Here is a 22,042-nt window from a genome sequence, read left to right as displayed (position 1 = left end):
ACAGAGTGTAAGGGGGAGTGGGAGGCAGAGCGAGTTGGGGACAACAAGTTCAAGTGAACAAAAGAGAGTGAAAGTGAGAGAGAAAGAGAGACAGGGACAGCTAGTAAGTAAGAAACAGGAAAACCAGCACATCTATGGTGAACATGTTGGTTTCTACAATGTCCCTCCCGATTGGCTAGTTCATCTGATAGTGACAACAAGGAGTTGAAAACATGTCATGTCTATTCTCTCCATCTGCACACACATCAGGGGTCAAAATCTTAACAATGACCAACACAATGCATTTAGTGAAATGGAATCAGACTGGACTGTATTTGACTTTGTTTTTATTTCTCCTTTAGTAAGTAGGGGACTTTCTCTTTTAAGAGTTTCTGTCTAAAGCAAGAGTGTGTCTGAAATGGCACCCTATTCCCTACATAGTGCATTACTTTTGACCAGAGCCCTAAGATGTTCAGTATATAGGGTAAATAGGGTACCACACTAGGGCTACGGCCGAAATGGCTCTAATGGCCCCATAGACCCTGGTCAAAAATAGTGCACTATGTAGGGAATTGGGTATCATTTTGGACACAGACAGAGTTTGTGTCTAGAGTATGTGTATGAGGCGTTCCCCCCTGTTGGTCATGTGTTGGAGAGCCCAGAACAGAACATAGACGGGTTTGTTCCTAAAGTGCTCCATCTGAGACAAGTAAATACACACCCCAGAGAGTCTCTCACAAAGGGCACAACGGGCCTGTCAACACCACTTATCAAGGGATTCATCCTGTCCCCAGGATGTGTGTGGGAGGGGGGCCTGTGTTGGTGGGTGGAGTGGAGAGGAGTGTGTGTGTGTGTGTGTGTGTGTGTGTGTGTGTGTGTGTGTGTGTGTGTGTGTGTGTGTGTGTGTGTGTGTGTGTGTGTGTGTGTGTGTGTGTGTGTGTGTGTGTGTGTGCCCTTATCTCATTCATACATGAGACGTGCACTTTTACAGTTAATAATGTACACACTGTATGTATACTGTGAGAGTGTGTGTGTTTATGTGTGTGCATGCCTATGTGTGTCTGTGTGTGCATATATACTTGTGTCTCTGTGTGTGTGTCCGTGTGCGTGCATGTGTGTCTGTGTTTCGGAGAACGAGACAGTCGATGGCATAGGGACACAGTGTTTGATTGACTGATTGATTCCTCTACACAGCAGAGTAGCTTCAAGCCCTCTGGGCATCATCTGTGTAGATCTGTGTGGGAGCTGGAACACTGGGTAATACACAGTGCCCTATGAGAGAGAGAGAAAGAGAGATATTTATTGATTGATTGGTTGAAGAAAGAGCAGAAATATAGTGAATCAACAATTATGGGTCAAATAAGGTCTATTGACATCTGATCTCCTCTCATTTCTCATCTATAATCTTTCTAGCTTGTCCTTGCATTGTCTGTGTTTTGGTGTGTGTGTGTGAGTCCTGCAGTATATATGTGTGCCCTAACTTTACACTAACTTAAAATCAACATTTAACATGACACATACATTCAATCTCAGGTGATGGACAAAGTAAAGCCATATGTAAAGCAATGTGCAGGCAAGTATTTTTATGTAATATCACCCTTTCCACTTGCTTGTGCCCCCTGTATAGGACCTGTGTGGGCACCACTCGTGTGACACACTGGGCATGGCCGATGTTGGCACCATCTGCTCACCAGAGAGGAGCTGTGCCGTCATAGAGGACGACGGACTTCATGCCGCCTTCACCGTGGCACACGAGATAGGTGGGCACCGCTCACACACCTGCATACAAACATACACACACACACTCAATTACCTGCCAATACATACATACACACTCACATTCCCACACATTTGTTTAAGTACGTAAGCACATGCAAACACACATCCAAACTCTATTGCTATCACTGTCACCAGGGGTCTCTTCATAGTCCCCAAATCCAGAACAGACTCTGGAAAACACAATGAAAACACAATACTACATAGACCCATGACTACATGGAACTCTATTCCACATCAAGTAACTCAAGCGAGCAGTAAAATCTGATGGAAAAAAAAACAGATACAACTACAGGTTATGGAATGAAGTGGACTGTGAAGAGACATAAACACAGGCACACACACACATACGCAGACACACGCTAACACACGTACATTGTAATGTTGTAATATTGTTGTATTGTGGTATTATGCATTTTGTATTGAAAATATGTAATGGTAGAGTAGTGGTGTAATAATGTGTTGTATATGTTGTACTGTTTTATTTATTTTTTGTGATGTAGTTGCCTTAATCATGTTTGGACTCCAGGAAGAGTATGGGGATTCTTAGTAAATACAAATACACACTCTCAAGAACACGATGCTCACTGTGTAACAAACACCCCCCCAAAATTATTTGTATTTCTGCCTGCCTGTCCGTCTCTCTGTCTGTGAACCAAAGGCCACTTGCTGGGCCTGTCCCACGACGACTCCAAGTTCTGCGAAGAGCGTTTTGGCGCCAGCGCGGACAAGCGTCTCATGTCTTCCATCCTGACCTCCATCGACGCCTCCAAACCCTGGAGCCGCTGCACCTCAGCTACCATCACTGACTTCTTTGACGATGGCAACGGTAAGACATGAAGAGGGAGATGAGTGAAGGAGAGCAGGGAAGAATGGCAGGATAGGATAGAGGGGGGATGAGAAGAGGAGAGAGGAGAGGAGAGAATGAAATCCAGAAGAATTTTGGCACTCCAGGCCTAGAGTTGACTATCCCTGAACTAATGGTTGGGGAGTTAACCAAGTTTTTATTGTAAATGTCAGGAGAATAACTTACTTGGTTAAACAATGGACTCACCTACTGTACATAGTTAATGTGCTGTTGTCTTTGCCAAATTGAATCCAATGTCCCTTCACAACTATCGAGTGGCAGAGTAGAATGATCATAGGTTTGACAAACCAGACAGACAAACAGCCGTTGGCATTGGACACCATGTCTACCTCTCTCCCCCTCTACAGCCGACTGTCTCCTGGACTCTCCTCGCCAGCCCATGCTCGGCTCAGAGGAGCTGCCCGGCCAGAGCTATGACGCCGTGCGCCAGTGCCGCCTGGCGTTTGGGCCTGAGTACACGGTCTGCCCAGGCATGGACGTGTGCGCCCGCCTGTGGTGTGCAGTGATACGCCAGGGCCAGATGGTGTGCCTGACCAAGAAGCTGCCCGCCGTGGAGGGCACGCCGTGTGGCAAGGGTCGCATCTGCCTCCAGGGAAAGTGCGTGGACAAGACCCGCAAGAGACACTACTCGGTAAGGACAGGGCGGAGGGCGAGAGGGCGGGAGGGGAGGAGAGGGAATGGGAAGCAACAACGCAATAGTCTGACAGCATAGACAGGGTGGAAGGTAGTGAAAGGGATGAGTGCTACTTTATTATGATGTATTATTCTCTAGAGAGGGAAGGAGGGAGGGAGGAAAGGAGGGGATGGGAAGGAGAGGAGAGGAAGAGTGTTGAGAGAAGGAACGGGAGGCAACAATGCAAAAATTATAAATAAAATGTATTGTCACAAACACCAGATAGGTGCAGTGAAATGTGTTGTTTTACAGGATCAGCCATAGTAGTATGGCACCCCTGGAGCACATTAGGGTTAAGTACCTTGCTCAAGGGCACATCAACAGATTTTCACCTTGTCGGCTCAGTATTCCAACCAGCGACCTTTCGATTACTCACCCAACGCTATAACCACTAGGCTACCTCCTGCCCAATAGGGTGACAACATCTCAAATTATACTACTTGGTGAGAGGAATGAAGGTGGGAGAGAGGGAGGAGTGTAGGGAGAGTGGTAGTAGAGGGGGGCGGGTGGACTGTGGAGTAGGGTGAGTAGGGTGAGAGTGCCAACAATAGCATTGAGAGACACTATAAAACAAGGAGAGGGAGCATAGAGAGAGGGACAGAGAGAATGAGAGGCAGGGATGGAGTTAGGTGAAAGTGTGGACAAGTGCCACAGGAAATATACACTGAGTGTACAAAACATTAAGGACACCTGCTCTTTCAATGACATTGATTGACCGAGTGAAAGCTTTGATCCCTTATTTATGTCACTTGTTAAATCGACTTCAATCAGTGTAGATGAAGGAGAGGAGACGGGTTAAAGAAGGATTTTCTAAGCCTTGAGACAGTTGAGCCGTGGATTGTGTACATGTGTCATTCAGAGCGTGAATGGGCAAGACGAAAGATTTAAGTGCCTTTGAACGGGGTATGTTAGTAGGGGCCAGGTGTAGGGCTGCGGCGGTCCTGAAATTTTGTCAACCTGTGATTCTCAAGCAAATAACTGCCCCTCTCATGGTAATTGACCCTAATTACCATAAACACATTTAGCATCTCCTAGCTTCCACACATAGCCTACAAGCCACTGATGCAGACCTTTGGAACATCTACATTTTAAGTCTAATAAATCCATGTAATATAGGCTACACCATCACAGTAAATCCATTATTTATTTTAGACAGGTCTACGGAAACATGATTTGAAGAAAATGTAGTCTATTTCCGAAGAAAAGAATAGCATACTCTGAGTTGTCCTTATGTTCGGCCCTGATCTGGCTATGCCATATGGCTGAGGGCTACGCTAGTTCATTTAGTAGACAAGATTTGCTTAGAATTCCGTGGCAGTATTTTATATTATTGCATAGTATGAAGAATATAATTGAAAATAACTGAATATAGTAGAAAGGATATTCTGCGCCTAATCTGTGTTGAGCTGTTAAAAAAGAAACTGCTACTCCTATATGCTTAATTTAGAGTTATTTATGTAACTTTAGTTGTGATACAAATGTTGGGCAAAAAAAAAGTCCATGCCAGTGGCCATTGTGCCCTTGGGCTGAATATAATAATTATAATTCCCTTCTCCCGGCTGTGTGACGAAGCACCTCTCACTCACATTGCTCTCCGTCATGTGATTGAGTATTTCTCACAGGCTACAAGTGAAGACAGACACATCGGGGATGCAACTGCACACATCCTTATCCAATTCCGAGGCGCATATTGAAGATATTGGAAGAACTGTCCACATTTACTTTTCGTCAGCCAACAAGATGATTAGGCCTAACAAACAGCAAAAGCACTAGGCTATGTCAATATACTATCGCCCATAGTACAAAAGTTGACCTATTCTGAGAAAGAAAATAAATATTCCAAACATAGTCTGGGACAATTGTGGGATCCCAAATTAATACAACCACTAGCATTAAAAAAAACTGTTTTAAGCAATGAGCCTGACACAACAGATCAGAACGTTTAGCTTAAAATGTTGATAAACTATTAGGCTATTTCTTCACATTATAAGCTCAGCAATGTGCACACGGCAGTATGAATATGAATGTTCCATTAGCTGGAAATCAGCATCCTCAATAGTGACCGCAAGTGCGGTTATGCATGTACTGCTTTTATTATAAAGGTGCATTTTTATGGTGAAAAAGTTATTCCCCAAACTTGAAATTCACGCTCTGTGATGCCAGTTAATGTGCTTCATTTTAAGAAGTTTTTTGGCCACTTTAATGTCTTGATACAAACCTTGTCAAAATATATCGGCCTACATGAGGTGTGTGACCATGATTTTAAAAAGTCGCAAAAAAAAGGCAGGCACTGTTTCTTGCCTTAAGCTGGGCATCATTCACAAGTAATAATATATCATTCACAACTGGTAGGCTAATATTGTCACCCATCAGACTATTCTTGAATCTAGTCTTTACATGTACAAGGTGTTCTAAATGTTTTGTACTCTCAGTGTAGCGGTAAAGGGAGGGTAGGAGAGAGTTGGAACGAATTAGAAGGTTCCCGTGACGTTGTAATTTATTTAGGCTTTACTGTCACATACTCTCAATTAATCTAATTCCCATTGAATTTGATTTGGAACAAGATTACCAGAGGAGTGACTGGGTGTATTTTTGGCAGGTCGGAGAAGGAGGGAAAGAATGTTTCTTTTGAATGTGGGCATGCCTGTGTGTTTACTATGTCTCCCTCCTCTCAGACTGTCCTCTTAGCAGGCTGTTTCTATTGAGTCTTTTCAACTTCTGAGTCCCTGAGTTTCAGTCACTCTTATGACAAGCAGCACAGAACTCACTATACTTTAATCGTTAACCACCATTCTGGTTGTCTTTGTGCTGAAACATTACATTCAAAAAATGTTCCTTCTATTAGAGTTACAGTGTAAGAGTGTCACTTCATTTTGAATTATTTAAAGAGACATCCCATCTGAATCACTGTCAACAGAATATACAAAGCCTACTGTATATGCTTTGGTCATTCATATTTTGACTTGTGGCTATTGACACTGATGATATGTCAGGCTATAGTCACCTAACTAGAATATAGTTCTAGACCAACTAGACATATTCAGTGTTGTGGAGTCGTAAACTACATGTTTTTGCGACTAGTAAATTTAACCACATTTTACAGAAGCTTGTTTGTGTTTTCAGTAGTTAATAACTTTTTTGCCATGTAAGTGGTGTAGCTAGCTAATCACTGGAAACATACACTACTTTAAAAAAAATATATATGGTTGTTGGCAAGAATTCCTTTTCTTTTTCAGCAGCAGACCTGCCTAATTCTCACTTGATACATTGTTTTTGTGTTTAATAGGCAAAATGACACATTCTGTCAACGTCTGACTCCAGTGATCTGTTCTTGCAATTTCAGATTTAGTAACTTTAGATAAGTAAATTATATTTTTCTTAAGGGTAGATTTAGTGTAGGTTAACTTCTTCCCGTGTGCAGTATTTGGTAGCTTGGTAAACTAAATATTCAGAGTAGATTCCCAAACACGGTCTATATTGTATATCTAGACCAACTTGCTAGACATCTAACTAGAATATACAGTAGATCTATCTAGACCAATGATCTATTTCAAAGTAATCACAAACAAAATGTTCAATGAAAATATGCATGTTTATTTTGGATGGGAAGAGGAGAGGGGAGCGGATGGGATTGGAGGATAGGTGAGGAGAGCTTAGGAGAGGGCAGGAGGTTTCACACCTGCTGGAGGGTGGTCCCCCTGGGGGGCCTAAGGGTGAAGAGGAGGAGGGTACAACAACCCATTGAGAGCTGCAACAAAATAAAAACAGGACATAGGGGGGTTAGGTTAATCCTAGGATCAAAGATGAGGGGTTACAGTCCATTGTTAGTTTATTGATTATGTGTTGGGTTAGGGCAATAAAATGTTCTACTCCTGACCTTAATGCTACATAGCAACTGTCCCTGTAGGATATCATCTCTCTTTCATTCTCGAACATCCTACTCACCAGCCTCTGTCTCTCATTCACCAATGCCTCTCGCTCCTCCTTCCTCCTCTCCAACTCCTTCTTCATCCACTCCTTGACTGCGATGTCCTTTTCTCTCTTCTCTATCTCTCCGTTCTTTATGTCCAGGAGTTTGGCTTGATTTTCCAGATTCCTCCTCTCTCCATCTCTTCAACATTGACTCCTGCCCCAGTCTATTCATTTTCATCCTCTCCCTCTCCATCCTCACTCCGTTTCCTTCCACCTCCTCTCTCTCCTTCCTCAGCCTCTCCTTCTCCTTCTCAATCTTCCTTGTCTTTCCCTCTGTCAACTCTTTCTCTTTCTCCAGCTGCGCTTCAACCTCTCCACTTCCTCTCCCTTCACCTTCACATCCTCTTCCCAGTTCTGAACATTCTCCTTCTCCTCCCTGACAGCCATCCTCTTTTCCATCAGCCACTTGATTTTCAGAACAATCTGCCGCCTCTCTCTTCTCAGAATCTTCTCTTCTCTCCCTGCAGTCTTCTCCATCTTCTCCACTTGCATCTCCCTCTTCTCCACCTCCCTCCTTGCCACCTCGACCTCTTTTCTCACCTCTGCCACCTCCTTCCTATCCTCCTCCACCTTATTCCTCTCCTCCGCCATCTCATTCCTCTCCTCCACCACCTTCTTCCTCTACTCCGCTACCTCCTTCTCCTCCACCACCTCCTTCCTCTCCACCAGCTCCTCCCTCTTCTCCATTACCTCATCCCTCCTCTTAAACTCCTCCTCCATCCTCCTTAACTCCTCCTCCTTCTTCTGGTTGGACTCCGAACTTTTCTTATCCTCCTCCATGGCTTTGAGCTGAAGGATAGTCTGTAAGAATGATAATCCGTAAGTCAGTAAGAGAGTACATGTTAATTTTACAGCCTATTTCAGCCCAACAGTCATGATCGCTGGTCATGATGACCCACTCAGACCTGGGTTCAAAACCTATATGAAATCTTTCAAATACTTTGATCATTGCTCTATACTGCTTGGAGTGCCAGATGGGTGGGGTTTACCATTTTTGGACTATTCTATTGGTCCATTGAGGAAAGCTCAATTGAGCACAAGGTCCTGAACCCAGGTCTGAACCCACTACAACTAACAACCCAACAACCAATAGAATGAAGTGTAGTGTGATAGAATATAGAATTATAATTAATTATTGTAATTATATAGGTTGATAGTTGTCGTGGGATAGAATTGGAATGAATAGAACCCATAGAATGAATCATTCTAATTCTATGGGTTGATAGTTGTAGTAAGACAGAGTTCAGAATTAGAATGAATAGAACCTGTAGAATGAATCATTGTTATTCTATCTAACAATTGAACCTGAGTTTAAATCTGTGCTTGATTGAGCTTGCCTGGCGCATTGGAACCAATGGAATACTCCCAAAAGTGTGAACCCTGCCCATCTGGCACCTCAGACAGGCTTAAGCAATGCTGAAAGTATTATATATTTTCTTTGAAGATTTAGAATACTAGGCCTATTTGAACCCAGATCTACTAACAACATATCTTTCCATGATGAGGAACTTGTTAGTCAAATACACAAAGTACATAAAATACATAAAGTAAAAAACAGAAACTTGACAATCACTTTAGAGACTGCCAGCCTCCGTTAGCTGGCAGTCTCTAAACTTACAAACAATATACAGTATATACAATATATAAACAATATATATATATATATATGGTAAATGTTCATGTCATAGAGGTAAATCAGGATAGATGTATCTCTGTGATGTCATCACAGTTCTGGAATTGCAAATATCAATATTCTAGATTATATAATAATGATATCAACATCTATAGCATATACAATTATAGTAAGCCCAGTAATGAACAAGAAATAATAATACAAATGTAAAATTAAAAACACACAACAAACAAACAAAGAAGAATAGAGACAAATCGTAAAAAATCAAGACAGTTCAGATCAGCTTTCTCTCCCCCAATCCTAACCTTAACCATTAGTTGGGAAAATGCTAAACTGACCCAAGATCAGCATCTAGGGTCAACTTCACCCTATACCCTCAAGATGTTGTAGGCTAGCATGTGAACTAGCATAGCACAATGCAACAGTCTGACTTTGCCTTGATGTACTGGGTCGCCTTTGCACATTACTTTGATTTCTATCATCATCATTACTTTCATTTCTATCACCCCACAACCCTCTCAATGTATTCAACTTGCACAGACCATCACCTGCATGCAGATACACAAATGGATCACACACACACACACACACACACACAAACACATGCATCACACATGCACAGACAAATGCATTACACACACACACAGACACACATTTTACACGTGGCTTGGCTGCCAACTTTTAATGTGCTCACTAGGCAACTTTAACAGTACTCGCTTATTTCTCTCCTCACTCTCCTCCTCTGATCTCTCTCCTCTCTCTCTCTCTATCTCTCTCAATCTCTTTCCTATCACCTCCATCTCTCATATCTCCTCTTTCTCTTTCATCTTCCCGCTCTCCTCTCCTCATTCTCCTCTCCAAGGCATCTAACCATGGTAGTTGGAGTTCGTGGGGTCCGTGGGGGGCATGTTCGAGGACGTGTGGTGGAGGGGTGCAGTTCGCCCAGCGTCTATGTAACAACCCGCCACCCCGAAACAATGGGCGCTACTGCACCGGCAAGAGAGCCGTCTACAGGTCCTGCAGTGCCACCCCGTGCCCCTCGCCCAGTGAGTGTAGCACTGCAGATTGACTAGCTGACGTGTGTGATCACATAGTGGTATAGACACGCATAAGCACACACAAGTATACATTTGCTCAGGGAAATACACAGGCTTACAATAGATCAATGAATGGTAAATATTTTGACTCTCTCTTTCACACACACAAACACACACACATACACACACACACACACACACAGACACACACACACACACAGTCTGAAATTCTAATGTTCCCACTCTAACGTGTGGTGGAACTTTCCTCCTCTAGGTAAGAGTTTCCGCCAGGAGCAGTGTGAGGTGCGGAACGGCCCCCAGACAGACCCTAAGGGGATGAAGACCTTTGTGGAGTGGGTACCCAAGTTCGCAGGAGTGCTCCCCAAAGATGTGTGCAAGCTGACATGCCGGGCTAAGGGCACAGGCTACTATGTGGTGTTCTCGCAGAGGGTGAGTGAATAAGAGAAGAGCACTAGGGAGTGAAAGAGTGTGAGTGAGGGTACAGTACTTTGGAGTGCTGTCTTCCACTAGTCCACTACCTATGTTAGCAAGACTTGTAGTGTCCGTTCTGCTAGTATGATAATGACGATGATGATGATGATGATGATGATGATGATGATGATGATGATGATATTGATATAGCCATGATAATGATAATGATATATACATACAGTGCCTTCAGAAAGAATTCACGCCCCTTGACTTTTCCCACATTTGTTGTGTTACAAAGTGGGATTGAAATTGATTTAATTGTAATTTTTGGTAAAAAATCTACACAAAATAGTCTGTAATGTCAAAGTGGAAGAAAAATTTGAACATGTATAAAATATAACAATAAAAAAACACTAATAATTCTTGATTAGATAAGTATTCACCACCTTGAGACAAAACATGTTAGAAACACCTTTGGCAGCAATTACAGCTGAGGCTTTTTGGTTAAATCTCTAAGGGCTTCGCACACCTGAATTGGACAATATTTGCCAATTTTTCTTATTCTTCAAGCTCTGTCAAAATGGTAACTAGGCCACACAGGAACATTCAATGTCGCATTGGAAAGCAACTCCAGTGTAGATTTGGCCTTGTGTTTTAGGTTATTGTCCTGCTCAATTGTGAATTTGTCTCCTAGTGTCTGTTAGAAAGAAGACTGAACCAGGTTTTCCTCTAGGATTTCGCCTGTGCTTAGCTGTATTCCATTTCTTTTTATCCTAAAAAATCTCCCTGGTCCTTGCCGATGACAAGCACACCCATAACATGATGCAGCCACCACCATGCTTGAAAATATAAAGAATGGTACTAAGTGAAGGGTTGTGTTGGTTTACCCCATACATAACGCTTTGTATTCAGGACAAAAAGTAAAGCCACATTTTTTGCAGTATTACTTAAGTGCCTTGTTGCAAACAGGATGCAGGTTTTGGAATATGTTTGATATATTATATATATATAATATTGATACACCATCCAAAGTGTAATTAATAACTTCACCATGCTCAAAAGGCTATTCCACATCTGCTTTTTTTTTTGCACATATATCAATCGGTGCCCTTCTTTTGCTTGAAATTCATTACTCGATTGAGGGACCTTAACAGATAATTGTATGTGTGGGGTACAGTGATGGGGTAGTCATTCAAAAGTCATATTAACCACTATTATTGAACACAGAATGAGTCCGTGCAACTTATGTGTTTTAAGCCATTTTTTACTCCTGAACTTATTTCGGCTTGCCATAACAAAGGGGTTGAATATTTATTGACTCAAGACATTTCAGCTTTTAATTGTTTTAATTTCAAAAATGTTCTACAAACAAAATTCCGCTTTGACATTATGGGGTATTGTGTGTGATCAGGCTGTAACACAACAAAAAAATGTAAAAAGTCAAGGGGTGTGAATACTTTCTGAAGGCACTGTACATGATAATATACCCATGATGATGATGATGAAGATGATAGATTTATTTTATGTACCGCTATTCATACAGAATCTCAAAGTCGCTTTAAAAATATATATTTCAGGGAGATGGTCTACCACAGATAAATAATGACGCAGTTCAGTAAAGTAGAGTTGAATGCAGGTGGCGTCGATAGTTCATCATACAGCCAGCGAGAGAAAAATAACAGTCAGATGGTCAGGCTCTTCATCAGGCACCACTGTCATTGAAGTTCACAGCTACTCCTCCTTTGTAGGTAGGCTAAAACATCTACCACCAAATCTGTAGCACCCACCTGGGTAATGCTTCTGCAGCTATAAGCGCCTGTGAGACCACCACACCTCGGCAGTAATCAGCAACAATCTCCTACGAGGCGAGCCTCTATGATGATGAAGACTACAACAACAACAACAACCAATATGCTAATATCTCCTTCTCCAGGTGGTGGACGGGACAGAATGTCGACCGTACAGCAGCTCAGTGTGTGTGAAGGGCAAGTGTGTGCGTACCGGCTGTGACGGCATCATCGGCTCCAAGCTGCAGTTTGACAAGTGTGGCATCTGTGGAGGGGACAGCACCGGCTGCATCAGAGTGATAGGCAACTTCACCAAGATGAGGTAAGGGAATCCACATACACACACTGAAGTTGAAAAAACACTTGGTGTTTACATGTGTATTTGTCAGATGCGCAGCACCAAGAAAATACCAAATCAAAATCAAAAATGGCCTTTACTTAATTATTCAAAATTCTAAATATTTGTTTGGAGGCAATGATTCTTGTTAATTGTGTAATTTCTCTCACCTGTAATAAGTTGCAGGTGCGTATAGGTAAAAATAGCCGTTCAAACAATTTTGAAAAATAAAAACATTCCGCTCCGTTGCACTCAATTGTAAAGTGAAAGTGTGCGAGTAAACTGTATTTTAACACATCTGTACATCTTTAGTACATTTGAAGGAATGGTCTATAGATTGGAGAGAAAGACAGCTTTCATTCGACACATTGACACATTCTTCTTAAAACTTCTTGTGACTCTCAAACCCGGATCCGGGAGCGTAATCATTGCCTGACACGAATTAGCATAACGCAACGGATATAAATCTTCCTAGAAAATATTCCTATTCATGAAAATCACAAGTGAAATATATTGGAACACAGCTTAGCCTTTTGTTAATCACCCTGTCATCTCAGATTTTCAAAATATGCTTTACAGCCAACGCTAGACAAGCATTTGTGTAAGTTTATCATAACCTAGCATAGCATTATGCCTTGCTAGCAGCAGGCAACCTTGTCACGGATATCAGAAAAGCAATCAAATTAAATTGTTTACCTTTGATGAACTTTGAATGTTTTCACTCACGAGACTCCCAGGTAGATAGCCAAAGTTCATTTTTTCCCAAAATATTATTTTTGTAGGCGAAACAGCTCCGTTTGTTCTTCACGTTTGGCTGAGAAATCGCCCGGAAATTGCGGTCACCACAACGGCGAAAAATATTCCAAATTAGCTCCATAATATCGACAGAAACATGGCAAACGTTGTTTAGATTCCATCCTCAAGGTGTTTTTCTAATATCTATTCGATAATATATCCGTCGGGACAATTCGTTTTTCACTAGAACCGATTGGAGTAATGGCTACCTCTGTATTTTACGTGAGAATCTCTCTCGGAGCCACCATATGACCACTTACCTACGGCTATTCTTCAACAGAAATGCGTAAAACTACGTCACAATGCTGTAGACACCTTGGGGAATACGTAGAAAGCGTAAGCTCGTTGATGGTACATTCACAGCCAAATAGGGAGTCATTGGAACGCAGCGTTTTCAAAACCTGGGGCACTTACGGATTGGATTTTTCTCAGGCTTTCGCCTGCAACATCATGTTATACTCACAGACAATATCTTTACAGTTTTGGAAACGTTAGAGTGTTTTCTATCGAAAGCTGTCAATTATATGCATATTCTAGCATCTTTTCCTGACAAAATATCCCATTTAAAACGGGAAGGTTTTTTTTCCAAAAATGAAAATACTGCCCCCTAGTACCAACAGGTTTTAAAGATATACATTTCTCACACTCACTCTTTCACTCCCTCTCACATCCACCCTTCTCCCTCATCTCTCTATACAGTGGCAAGAAAAAGTATGAACCCTTTGGAAATACATGGATTTCTGTATAAATTGGTCCTAAAATTTGATCTGATCTTCATCTAGGTCACAACAATAGACAAACACAGTCGGTTTCAACTAATAACACACATTTATTGAACACACCGTGTAAACATTCACAGTGCAGTGTGGGGAAAGTATGTGAACCCTTGGATTTAATAACCGGTTGACCCTCCTTTGGCAGTAATAACCTCAACCAAACGTTTTCTGTAGTTGCGGATCAGACCTGCATACCAGTCAGGACGAATTTTAGACCATTCCTCTGTACAAAACTGTTCCAGTTCAGCAATATTCTTGGGATGTCTGGTGTGAACTGTTCTCTTGAGGTCATGCCACAGCATCTCAATCGGGTTGAGGTCAGGACTTTGACTGGGCCACTCCAGAAGGTGTATTTTCTTCTGTTGAACCCATTCGGTTGGGTTCAACTTCTGTTGAGCTTCAATTGGCAGACAGATAGCCTAACATTCTCCTGCAAAATGTCTTGATAAACTTTGGAATTCATTTTTAGCAAGCTGTCCAGGCCCTGAGGCAGCAAAGCAGCCCCAAACCATGATGCTCCCTCCACCATACTTTACAGCTGGGATGAGGTTTTGATGTTGGTGTGCTGTTTATTTTGTCTCCACACATAGTGTTGTGTGTTCCTTACAAACATCTCAACTGTAGTTTCATCTGTACACAGAATATTTTGAACATCCAGGTGCACATTTTTCAAACTTCAGACGTGCAGTAATGTTTTTTTTGGACAGCAGTGGCTTCTTCCGTGGTGTCCTCCCATGAGCACCATTCCTGTTTAGTGTTATACGTATCGTAGACTTGTCAACAGAGATGTTATCATGTTCCAGAGGTTTCTGTAAGTCTTTAGCTGACACTAGGATTCTTCTTAACCTTACTGAGCATTCTGTGCTGTGCTCTTGTAGTCGTCTTTGCAGGACTGCCACTCCTAGGGAGAGTAGCAACAGTGCTGAACTTTCTCCATTTATAGACAATTTGACTTACCGTATGAACATCAAGGCTTTTAGAGATACTTTTGTAACCCTTTCCAGCTTTATGCAAGTCAAAAATTCTTAATCTAAGATCTTCTGAGATCTCTTTTGTTCAAGGCATGGCTCACATCAGGTAATGCTTCTTGTGAATAGCAAACTAAAATTTTGTGAGTGTTTTTTATAGGGCAAGGCAGCCCTAACCAAGATCTCCAATCTCGTCTCATTGATTGGACTCCGGGTTAGTTGACTCCTGACTCCAATTAGCTTTTGGAGAAGTTATTAGCCTAGGGTTTCACATATCTTTTCCAAACTACACTGTGAATGTTTAAATGATGTATACATTATAGACAAGAAAAAATACAATAATTTGTGAGTTATTAGTTTAAGCACACTATGTTTTTCTATTGTTGTGACTCAGATGAAGATCGGATCAAATTTGATGACCAATTTATGCATAAATCCAGGTAATTCCAAAGGGTTCTCATACTTTTTCTTTTCACTGTACGTCATGAGTTTGTAATTCTAAATCACACCTTCTAATGGTGAAGATAGACATACACTATATATACACCCCTTCAAATGAGTGAATTCTGCTATTTCAACCACACCCGTTGCTGACAAGTTTATAAAATTGAGCACACAGCTATGCAATCTCCATAGACAAACAATGACAGTACAATGGCCATACTGAAGAGTTCAGTGACTTTCAACGTGGCACCAACATAGGATGCCACCTTTCCAACGAGTCAGTTTGTAAAATTCTCTCCTGTAAACACTCTCCTGTAACTGCTTTCTCCCCTCTCTCCCTCCCCCATGCAGTAAGGGCTACACAGACGTTGTGAAGATCCCAGAGGGCTCCACCCACATCAAGGTCCGCCAGCACAAGCCCAAGGATCAGCCCCGGTACACAGCCTACCTGGCCCTGCGTCGTCCCGGTGGCGACTACCTCCTCAACGGCAAGTTCATGATCTCTACCTCAGAGACAGTCATCCCCCTCAACGGTTCGGTGCTCAACTACAGTGGCTGGAGCCAGCGGGATGAGTGGCTACACAGCATGGGCCCTGGGGCCCTCAGAGAGGCCCTTACAGTTCAGATTCTGGCCACGGACTCCAAGAGGCCCCTGGATATCCGCTACAGCTTCTTCATGCCCCGTCGGGTTTTGGCTCCACCACCGCCACCTCCCCTGCACACCTCCACAACCACATCCACCACTACTACTACAACAACCACCTCTACAAGATCAAGCAGTAGAACCACATCGGCCCCGTTTTCAGCCATGGCTCTCTCTACAGCCCCAGGGGTGTCGACGGCGGCCTCTGGGCCCCAGTGGGTGACTGGCCCCTGGATGATCTGCTCCAGGACTTGTGACACGGGCTGGCAGAGCCGCACGGTGCAGTGCAAGGACCCGCAGGCCAAGCTGGCCAAGGGTTGCCCTCTGGGCGACCGCCCCTCCGCCTTCAAACAATGCCTAGTGAAAAAGTGTTGAAAGGACCAGAAACTAGACTCCCCTGAAAGTAGGGGCTACACACAGACATTGGTTATTGACAGTCAACCCCTCCTCTTCCTTACCCCCACACCTACTATGCCAGGCCCTGCTTGGCATAGCTACAGACATACGACAGATACATGTGGACACTTCCGAATAGTGCAGCCGCCCCAATCAACAACCACCCACTTGCCAAATCCCTCCTCTATCTGAAGGTTTCGTTTGTATTCCTCTGTTAATGACACATTTTGTTTGCTTTTCTGTATGTTCTTGCTACTGTGGGTTTTTCATGATTGTCCGCTTTGTCTCTTTGTCTTGTGTGACTGCACACCTCTGGACAATGGGCCTCCGTACTAGTCTGTTGCGTGGTACTTTTTCTCCACTTCCCTTCGGGGTCCCCTTTTTCTTCTCGCTCCTCCCACGGCCGATTCTCCACATACGATTGGTCTATCCAACTTCCTGTTTGGATTGCGGACCAGGAAGTAGGCTGGGGGCACAAGCAAGAGCGACCAATCCTTACTGTAACCAGTCCAGAAATGGGGTTGAACCGCACTGCAAACATCCCAGGTCAGAAAATGGACACACAGTGATGGAGTGAGTTGGGGCAGAGCTGTGCCCAACAGCTAGTGCTGAGCGATTAACCTAAATTGTGTTTATTATTTTGGTTTTTAAACAACTAATTGACAGACTTCGTTTCAATTATTTGAATTCCATTTAGTTATGTTTTTTTTCTGTGAAGTCAATGCGTACATTGGGCAGTTTCTCTTGAAATAAATCAACTGAATCCCGAACTGTGCGATGTAGTTGTAGGGAGTTGTAGTTTCCAACAGGCCAATATTCAAAATAATTTAGTGCAGAAAACATGCTAATTAACTACAATGATCATAATCGATTGCGTGCGTACTTGTCCGGTCTGTGTCTTTCTTTTATGCCTGCTACATTAGGTTAGTACAGAAGAATGTGCGATCGAGAGGGATAGAGAGCAGTTACTTTGCGAAGTATCTCTACCTGAAAATGCATAATCTAAGTGGTTGATAGTTGGTATTCAGCAGCATATTTTACTTTTAAGAACTACTAAAATACTGATTTTGTCAGACAGCATAGGCAGCAGCTCTATAGAAATAACTTGGAATTAAATATTAAAATCATAAAATTAAACAAATGTAATATAAACAACTGAAATATTTTATTAAAGTAAAGTAATGTGAATAAATGTTGTTTCAGCATTCAACCCACATAATGCATAGTGCATTTAATATATTTTTTAAATATTGATATTTTAATAATCGAACAAAAACCAAACCGACCTCAAAAAGCACTAATCGCTCAGCACTGCCAACTGCCAATGCCCAGTGACACCTATAGAGTGACTCTGGGCCAAAAGACCATGGTGACCCTTCAACTCTGACCTTTGTGGAGGTTAAAGGTTGTAATGTTATGGGATTACATAATGAGTGGGGCTAAGCTTGACATTTGTGTGTGTGTGTGTGTGTGTGTGTGTGTGTGTGTGTGTGTGTGTGTGTGTGTGTGTGTGTGTGTGTGTGTGTGTGTGTGTGTGTGTGTGTGTGTGTATTGTAAACATACAAGTGTAAACATATAGTGTTTTTGTCATATTCAGTGTCCTAAACTCTTTTAATGGACTTTAACCCTCAGTTCCATTTGTATCACTATGCGGGCGCTAGAGGGTCGCTACCATTTTGTCACTGTGTTTCTTTGGCTCTCCATGTCTCTGTCTGTCTGTCTGTCTGTCTGTCTGTCTGTCTGTCTGTCTGTCTGTCTGTCTGTCTGTCTGTCTGTCTGTCTGTCTGTCTGTCTGTCTGTCTGTCTGTCTGTCTGTCTGTCTGTCTGTCTGTCTGTCTGTCTGTCTGTCTGTCTGTCTGTCTGTCTGTCTAGGAAAAAAAGAAATGATTGCTAGTATGACAATGTGTGCACTGGATACTCGCAAATACAGCAAGAGGGAAACTATCCCAGTCATACCTGACCAAATACACTTCTACAGCTCGCTCGCTCGCTCTTTCTCTCTATCTCTCTCTCACTCGCTCACCCTCTCCATCTCTCATTCAACATATTGACACATTCTTGTTTAAGCTATCCATTTCTCACACTCACTCTTTCACTCACTCTCACATCCACTACCATCCATTCTCCGTCATCCCTCTGTCCCTCATGAGCTTGTAATGCTATACCACACACCTTTTCAAGAGTGATGATAGACATGCATTATACTGGATACATATGGGCTCTTGCCACATAGGCACAACTCCCTATTTCTCATTTCTCATACACAGGCACAGACACACATTCACATAAAGAATACACAACACCCCCAAATGACTTAATTACACATTTAGATATAAACACCAATATCACATATGTACAGAATACATTTTGCACACACACATAAATATGGAAAGAAAATTAAACCACACGCATACAAACACACAGACACACACACACATACTGTATATGTATTACTGTTTGACACTTCCCATGGGAAAAGACCCTTTCGTTGAACGACAGAAACACAGCACTGAACTTGTAATTTATTGTTTGTACAACTGGTATGTGAAATAAAACGTGATGAATTTATTTATTATAATGGCAATGTTGTATCATATTTACTATTTAACTAAGAATATGACTGTGCAGAATAAATCATTTTTAAGAAAAGTGTATTTTCTAGTCATCTACATGAATATATGTACATTAAATGTATATTTTTAAAAGCTCTGTCTGTTTCATTCATTTATTGGACGTGTTCAGAACTTTTTCAAATGTTTACTAGGAAAGACCCTTGGGGTACGAAACATCTTTTGAAAGGGCGAAGTAGCAAAGCATCCTCTCTCTCTCTCTCCCTCTCATTCAGCCTTTTTACATGACATATAAGAGGATAAAGCCTTGTTGCCAGGTCTTGTTAGATTATGGCCTATGGTCATGAAACCATGCATACAGTTGTGCCCCATGACAATGTGATCAAAACTACTCCTGTTAGAGCATGTGACAATGCACTCGGGTCAAATGGAACGTACGGTGATCGGTCCATTCAGGAATTGATTTAAAATCCCAGTTCAATCATTAAAAAATCTCTTCAATGACAGTGAATGGCATTTTTCATTTTGTGAATTGGAATGGACGATGGAGACGGACAGCCAGACTACACCGATCTGCAACAGTATAACAGCGACAGTATAACCGCTAGGAGAGAAGAACTCAAAGACCATTTCCACTCTTTGTGAAGAAGAGAGAAAACAACTGATAGGTGATGAAAGTATAACCATTATAATTCACAGCATAAGTCACAGTTAAGAAAAGGAACATAAAAACCTAGTTGGCTATTGTTTAGTGTCACCCTCACCTCATGGAGTTCAGGGAAGACCATACCCTTGCTCTTCCCTTCTCATTATTCAATGGCTGTACCTCATATACCTGCATTTACTAAGGCGTTGTCTTTAACTTGTTCACTACGCGATTGATGATGATTCCGACGATGATAGATCATTGTACCACAATCCCAGGTCAGATGAGAGTAGAAGTGTGTGCGTGTGTGCAGTGCTGGCATGCGTGCGTGCGTTTACCCTGTTGCTATTAAGAAGACATCAAAAGGGCACAGGGACTACTGTATGAACTGCTCCATGATGAGTAGCGGCGGATGGAGTTTGATATGCAAAAGTGCAAACGTCAGATTTGACACACACACACACACACACACACTCTAGAATGTAGTGACATTCATTCCTTTTTATAGCCAATGGGGATGTAGTGTACTTAACCTTCACGCCCTCATATAAATGAATATGCGTGCTAAATGTTGTGTAGTAGACTCCATCTCTCCGTATGACTTGTCCATTAAGATAGCGTAATAACTGTTACTCCCTTAAGAAACTGATATGTGTACAACAATCATGGTGTAGCTGCATATGCTATTATATAATAGCCCTGTCTCCCTTCACAGGGGCAATATGGGGTTCAGTGATCATTCATTTAAAAGTTGAAAAATGTATGTAGCAATCCCAGATTGCCCCTTTAAGGGCTGATATGTTCACTATGTTCTAGTGTAATTTATTGCTCCATTCTAGGGAATAGTAAGAGTGCTGTAGAGTCACTGTAAGTCCCTATGTGGCCTGTCGAGTGTTTGCATTGATGGAAATTACAGTCCCGTGGTACTGAAGTCAGAACACTGAGGTCAAATGTGATGTTGTGCTGCCATCTGCAGGCTATAGGGCTTTTGTAACCAAGAAATTATCTTGACATACACAATAATACTATATGACTAGGCCTTGCAAACCCTTTTCTGTGCCTAAATGTAATACCCAATAAAAACAACAACACCAACCTATTGCCTTCACTTGTGATCCCAAAATAACATTGGACCTCAGAATAAGACATTTAGAGAGAGCAGAGGTGCCATGTCCATATATGCCATTGAGCAGACTCTTTTATCCAAAGCGACTTACAGTTTTTTGTGTGGGTGGCCCCAGGAATTGAACCCCGAATCCTGCTGTTGCAAGTGCCATGCTCTACCAACTGAGCCATACAGGACAAGATGTCATTCGTAATACATAATTAATTCAACGATACTGGATTTGGCAATCAATGACCCTTCAACAAGAATTGGGACTAAATGCCCTTCTATGCCACAGAAGTGTACAGTTGAGGGTGGTATCATGGTCCTGTTCATTTTGTGGCCTTTTGGACATGATTTAGAATCCCTAATGACTCCATAACTGGGTTAATAAAGATAGAAGTTATGATCTTACATACAGCCAATTCATATTTTTGTCCCTTTACATGTGTGACATGTCAATGCACACAAATAGCATGTGCCATGTATTGGATTTATGGCAGTAGTGGAGCCATAGCCATGGTCCTTTGATACTTTTTTTCCACGGTCCACGCCTGACATCTGTTGGAGAACTATGTCACGACAACTATTCCCTCTACCCGACCTGTTGCGTTTAAGGTGGCCCATCACGCTTCTCCCCTCGAAATGGGCAATTAAATTAGCATGATGTAGACTCCAACTAATGCGTTAAAAACGCATTTAGTGAATTGATTATAAATGTTCCCCTCATATACTCTACTTGCCAGGCCATATTCATAACAGACTCGCAGTTCACTAAGAGGGTGAGACCACCGTGTATGGCACTTTATCCATCTTATCTCTTGATCTTTTCCCTTGGCTATTGGTGTTCCTGCACTGTACCTGTGACGTCTCGTTTTGTTCCCATACGGTATGTACCAATTGTCTGTCCTGTCATCTGGGTGAATAGACTAACATGTACATGTAAATAGACTTACTACAGATAGACACGGCTGTGTTTTGTATTTTATTGGTGTGTCATGTATCATTATTCTAACGTGGTATATAATACTAAGCAAATAATTACTCGGTCACTAGGAGGGGGCGAGTAATCCGTCGATAATTATTTTGGTACGGTTCCAGAGTTCTGGATTTACACAAGTGATGCGGTTTGCACCGTATGTTTGAGAGGGGGGGGGGCTGGGAGAGGAGGGGGTGTCCGCCCAAGGAGAGGGGCCACGGCCTCG

General features: G+C 42.3%; 1 protein-coding gene across 1 annotated transcript in view; it reads left to right on the top strand.

The window, feature by feature from the left end:
* Nucleotides 1–18,330, top strand: part of LOC110495974 (A disintegrin and metalloproteinase with thrombospondin motifs 5) — a 31,952-nt gene extending 13,622 nt beyond the window's left edge. Inside the window, exons 2-8 of the mRNA XM_021571544.3 lie at nucleotides 1,607–1,739; nucleotides 2,417–2,584; nucleotides 2,971–3,254; nucleotides 9,764–9,947; nucleotides 10,213–10,388; nucleotides 12,304–12,479; nucleotides 15,829–18,330. Of these exons, the coding sequence (XP_021427219.3) occupies nucleotides 1,607–1,739; nucleotides 2,417–2,584; nucleotides 2,971–3,254; nucleotides 9,764–9,947; nucleotides 10,213–10,388; nucleotides 12,304–12,479; nucleotides 15,829–16,495 (1,788 nt within the window). The 3' untranslated portion in view covers nucleotides 16,496–18,330. The remainder of the gene's footprint in view (nucleotides 1–1,606; nucleotides 1,740–2,416; nucleotides 2,585–2,970; nucleotides 3,255–9,763; nucleotides 9,948–10,212; nucleotides 10,389–12,303; nucleotides 12,480–15,828) is intronic.
* The last annotated feature ends 3,712 nt before the right edge of the window (nucleotides 18,331–22,042 follow it).

This window comes from Oncorhynchus mykiss, chromosome 18 (genome assembly GCF_057628025.1).
Source record: "Oncorhynchus mykiss isolate SJ-2025 chromosome 18, ASM5762802v1, whole genome shotgun sequence".
NCBI classification, from domain to species: Eukaryota; Metazoa; Chordata; class Actinopteri; order Salmoniformes; family Salmonidae; genus Oncorhynchus; species Oncorhynchus mykiss.
The sequence above is the reverse complement of the archived record's forward strand: the minus strand, read 5'-3'. Positions and strand labels throughout refer to the sequence as shown.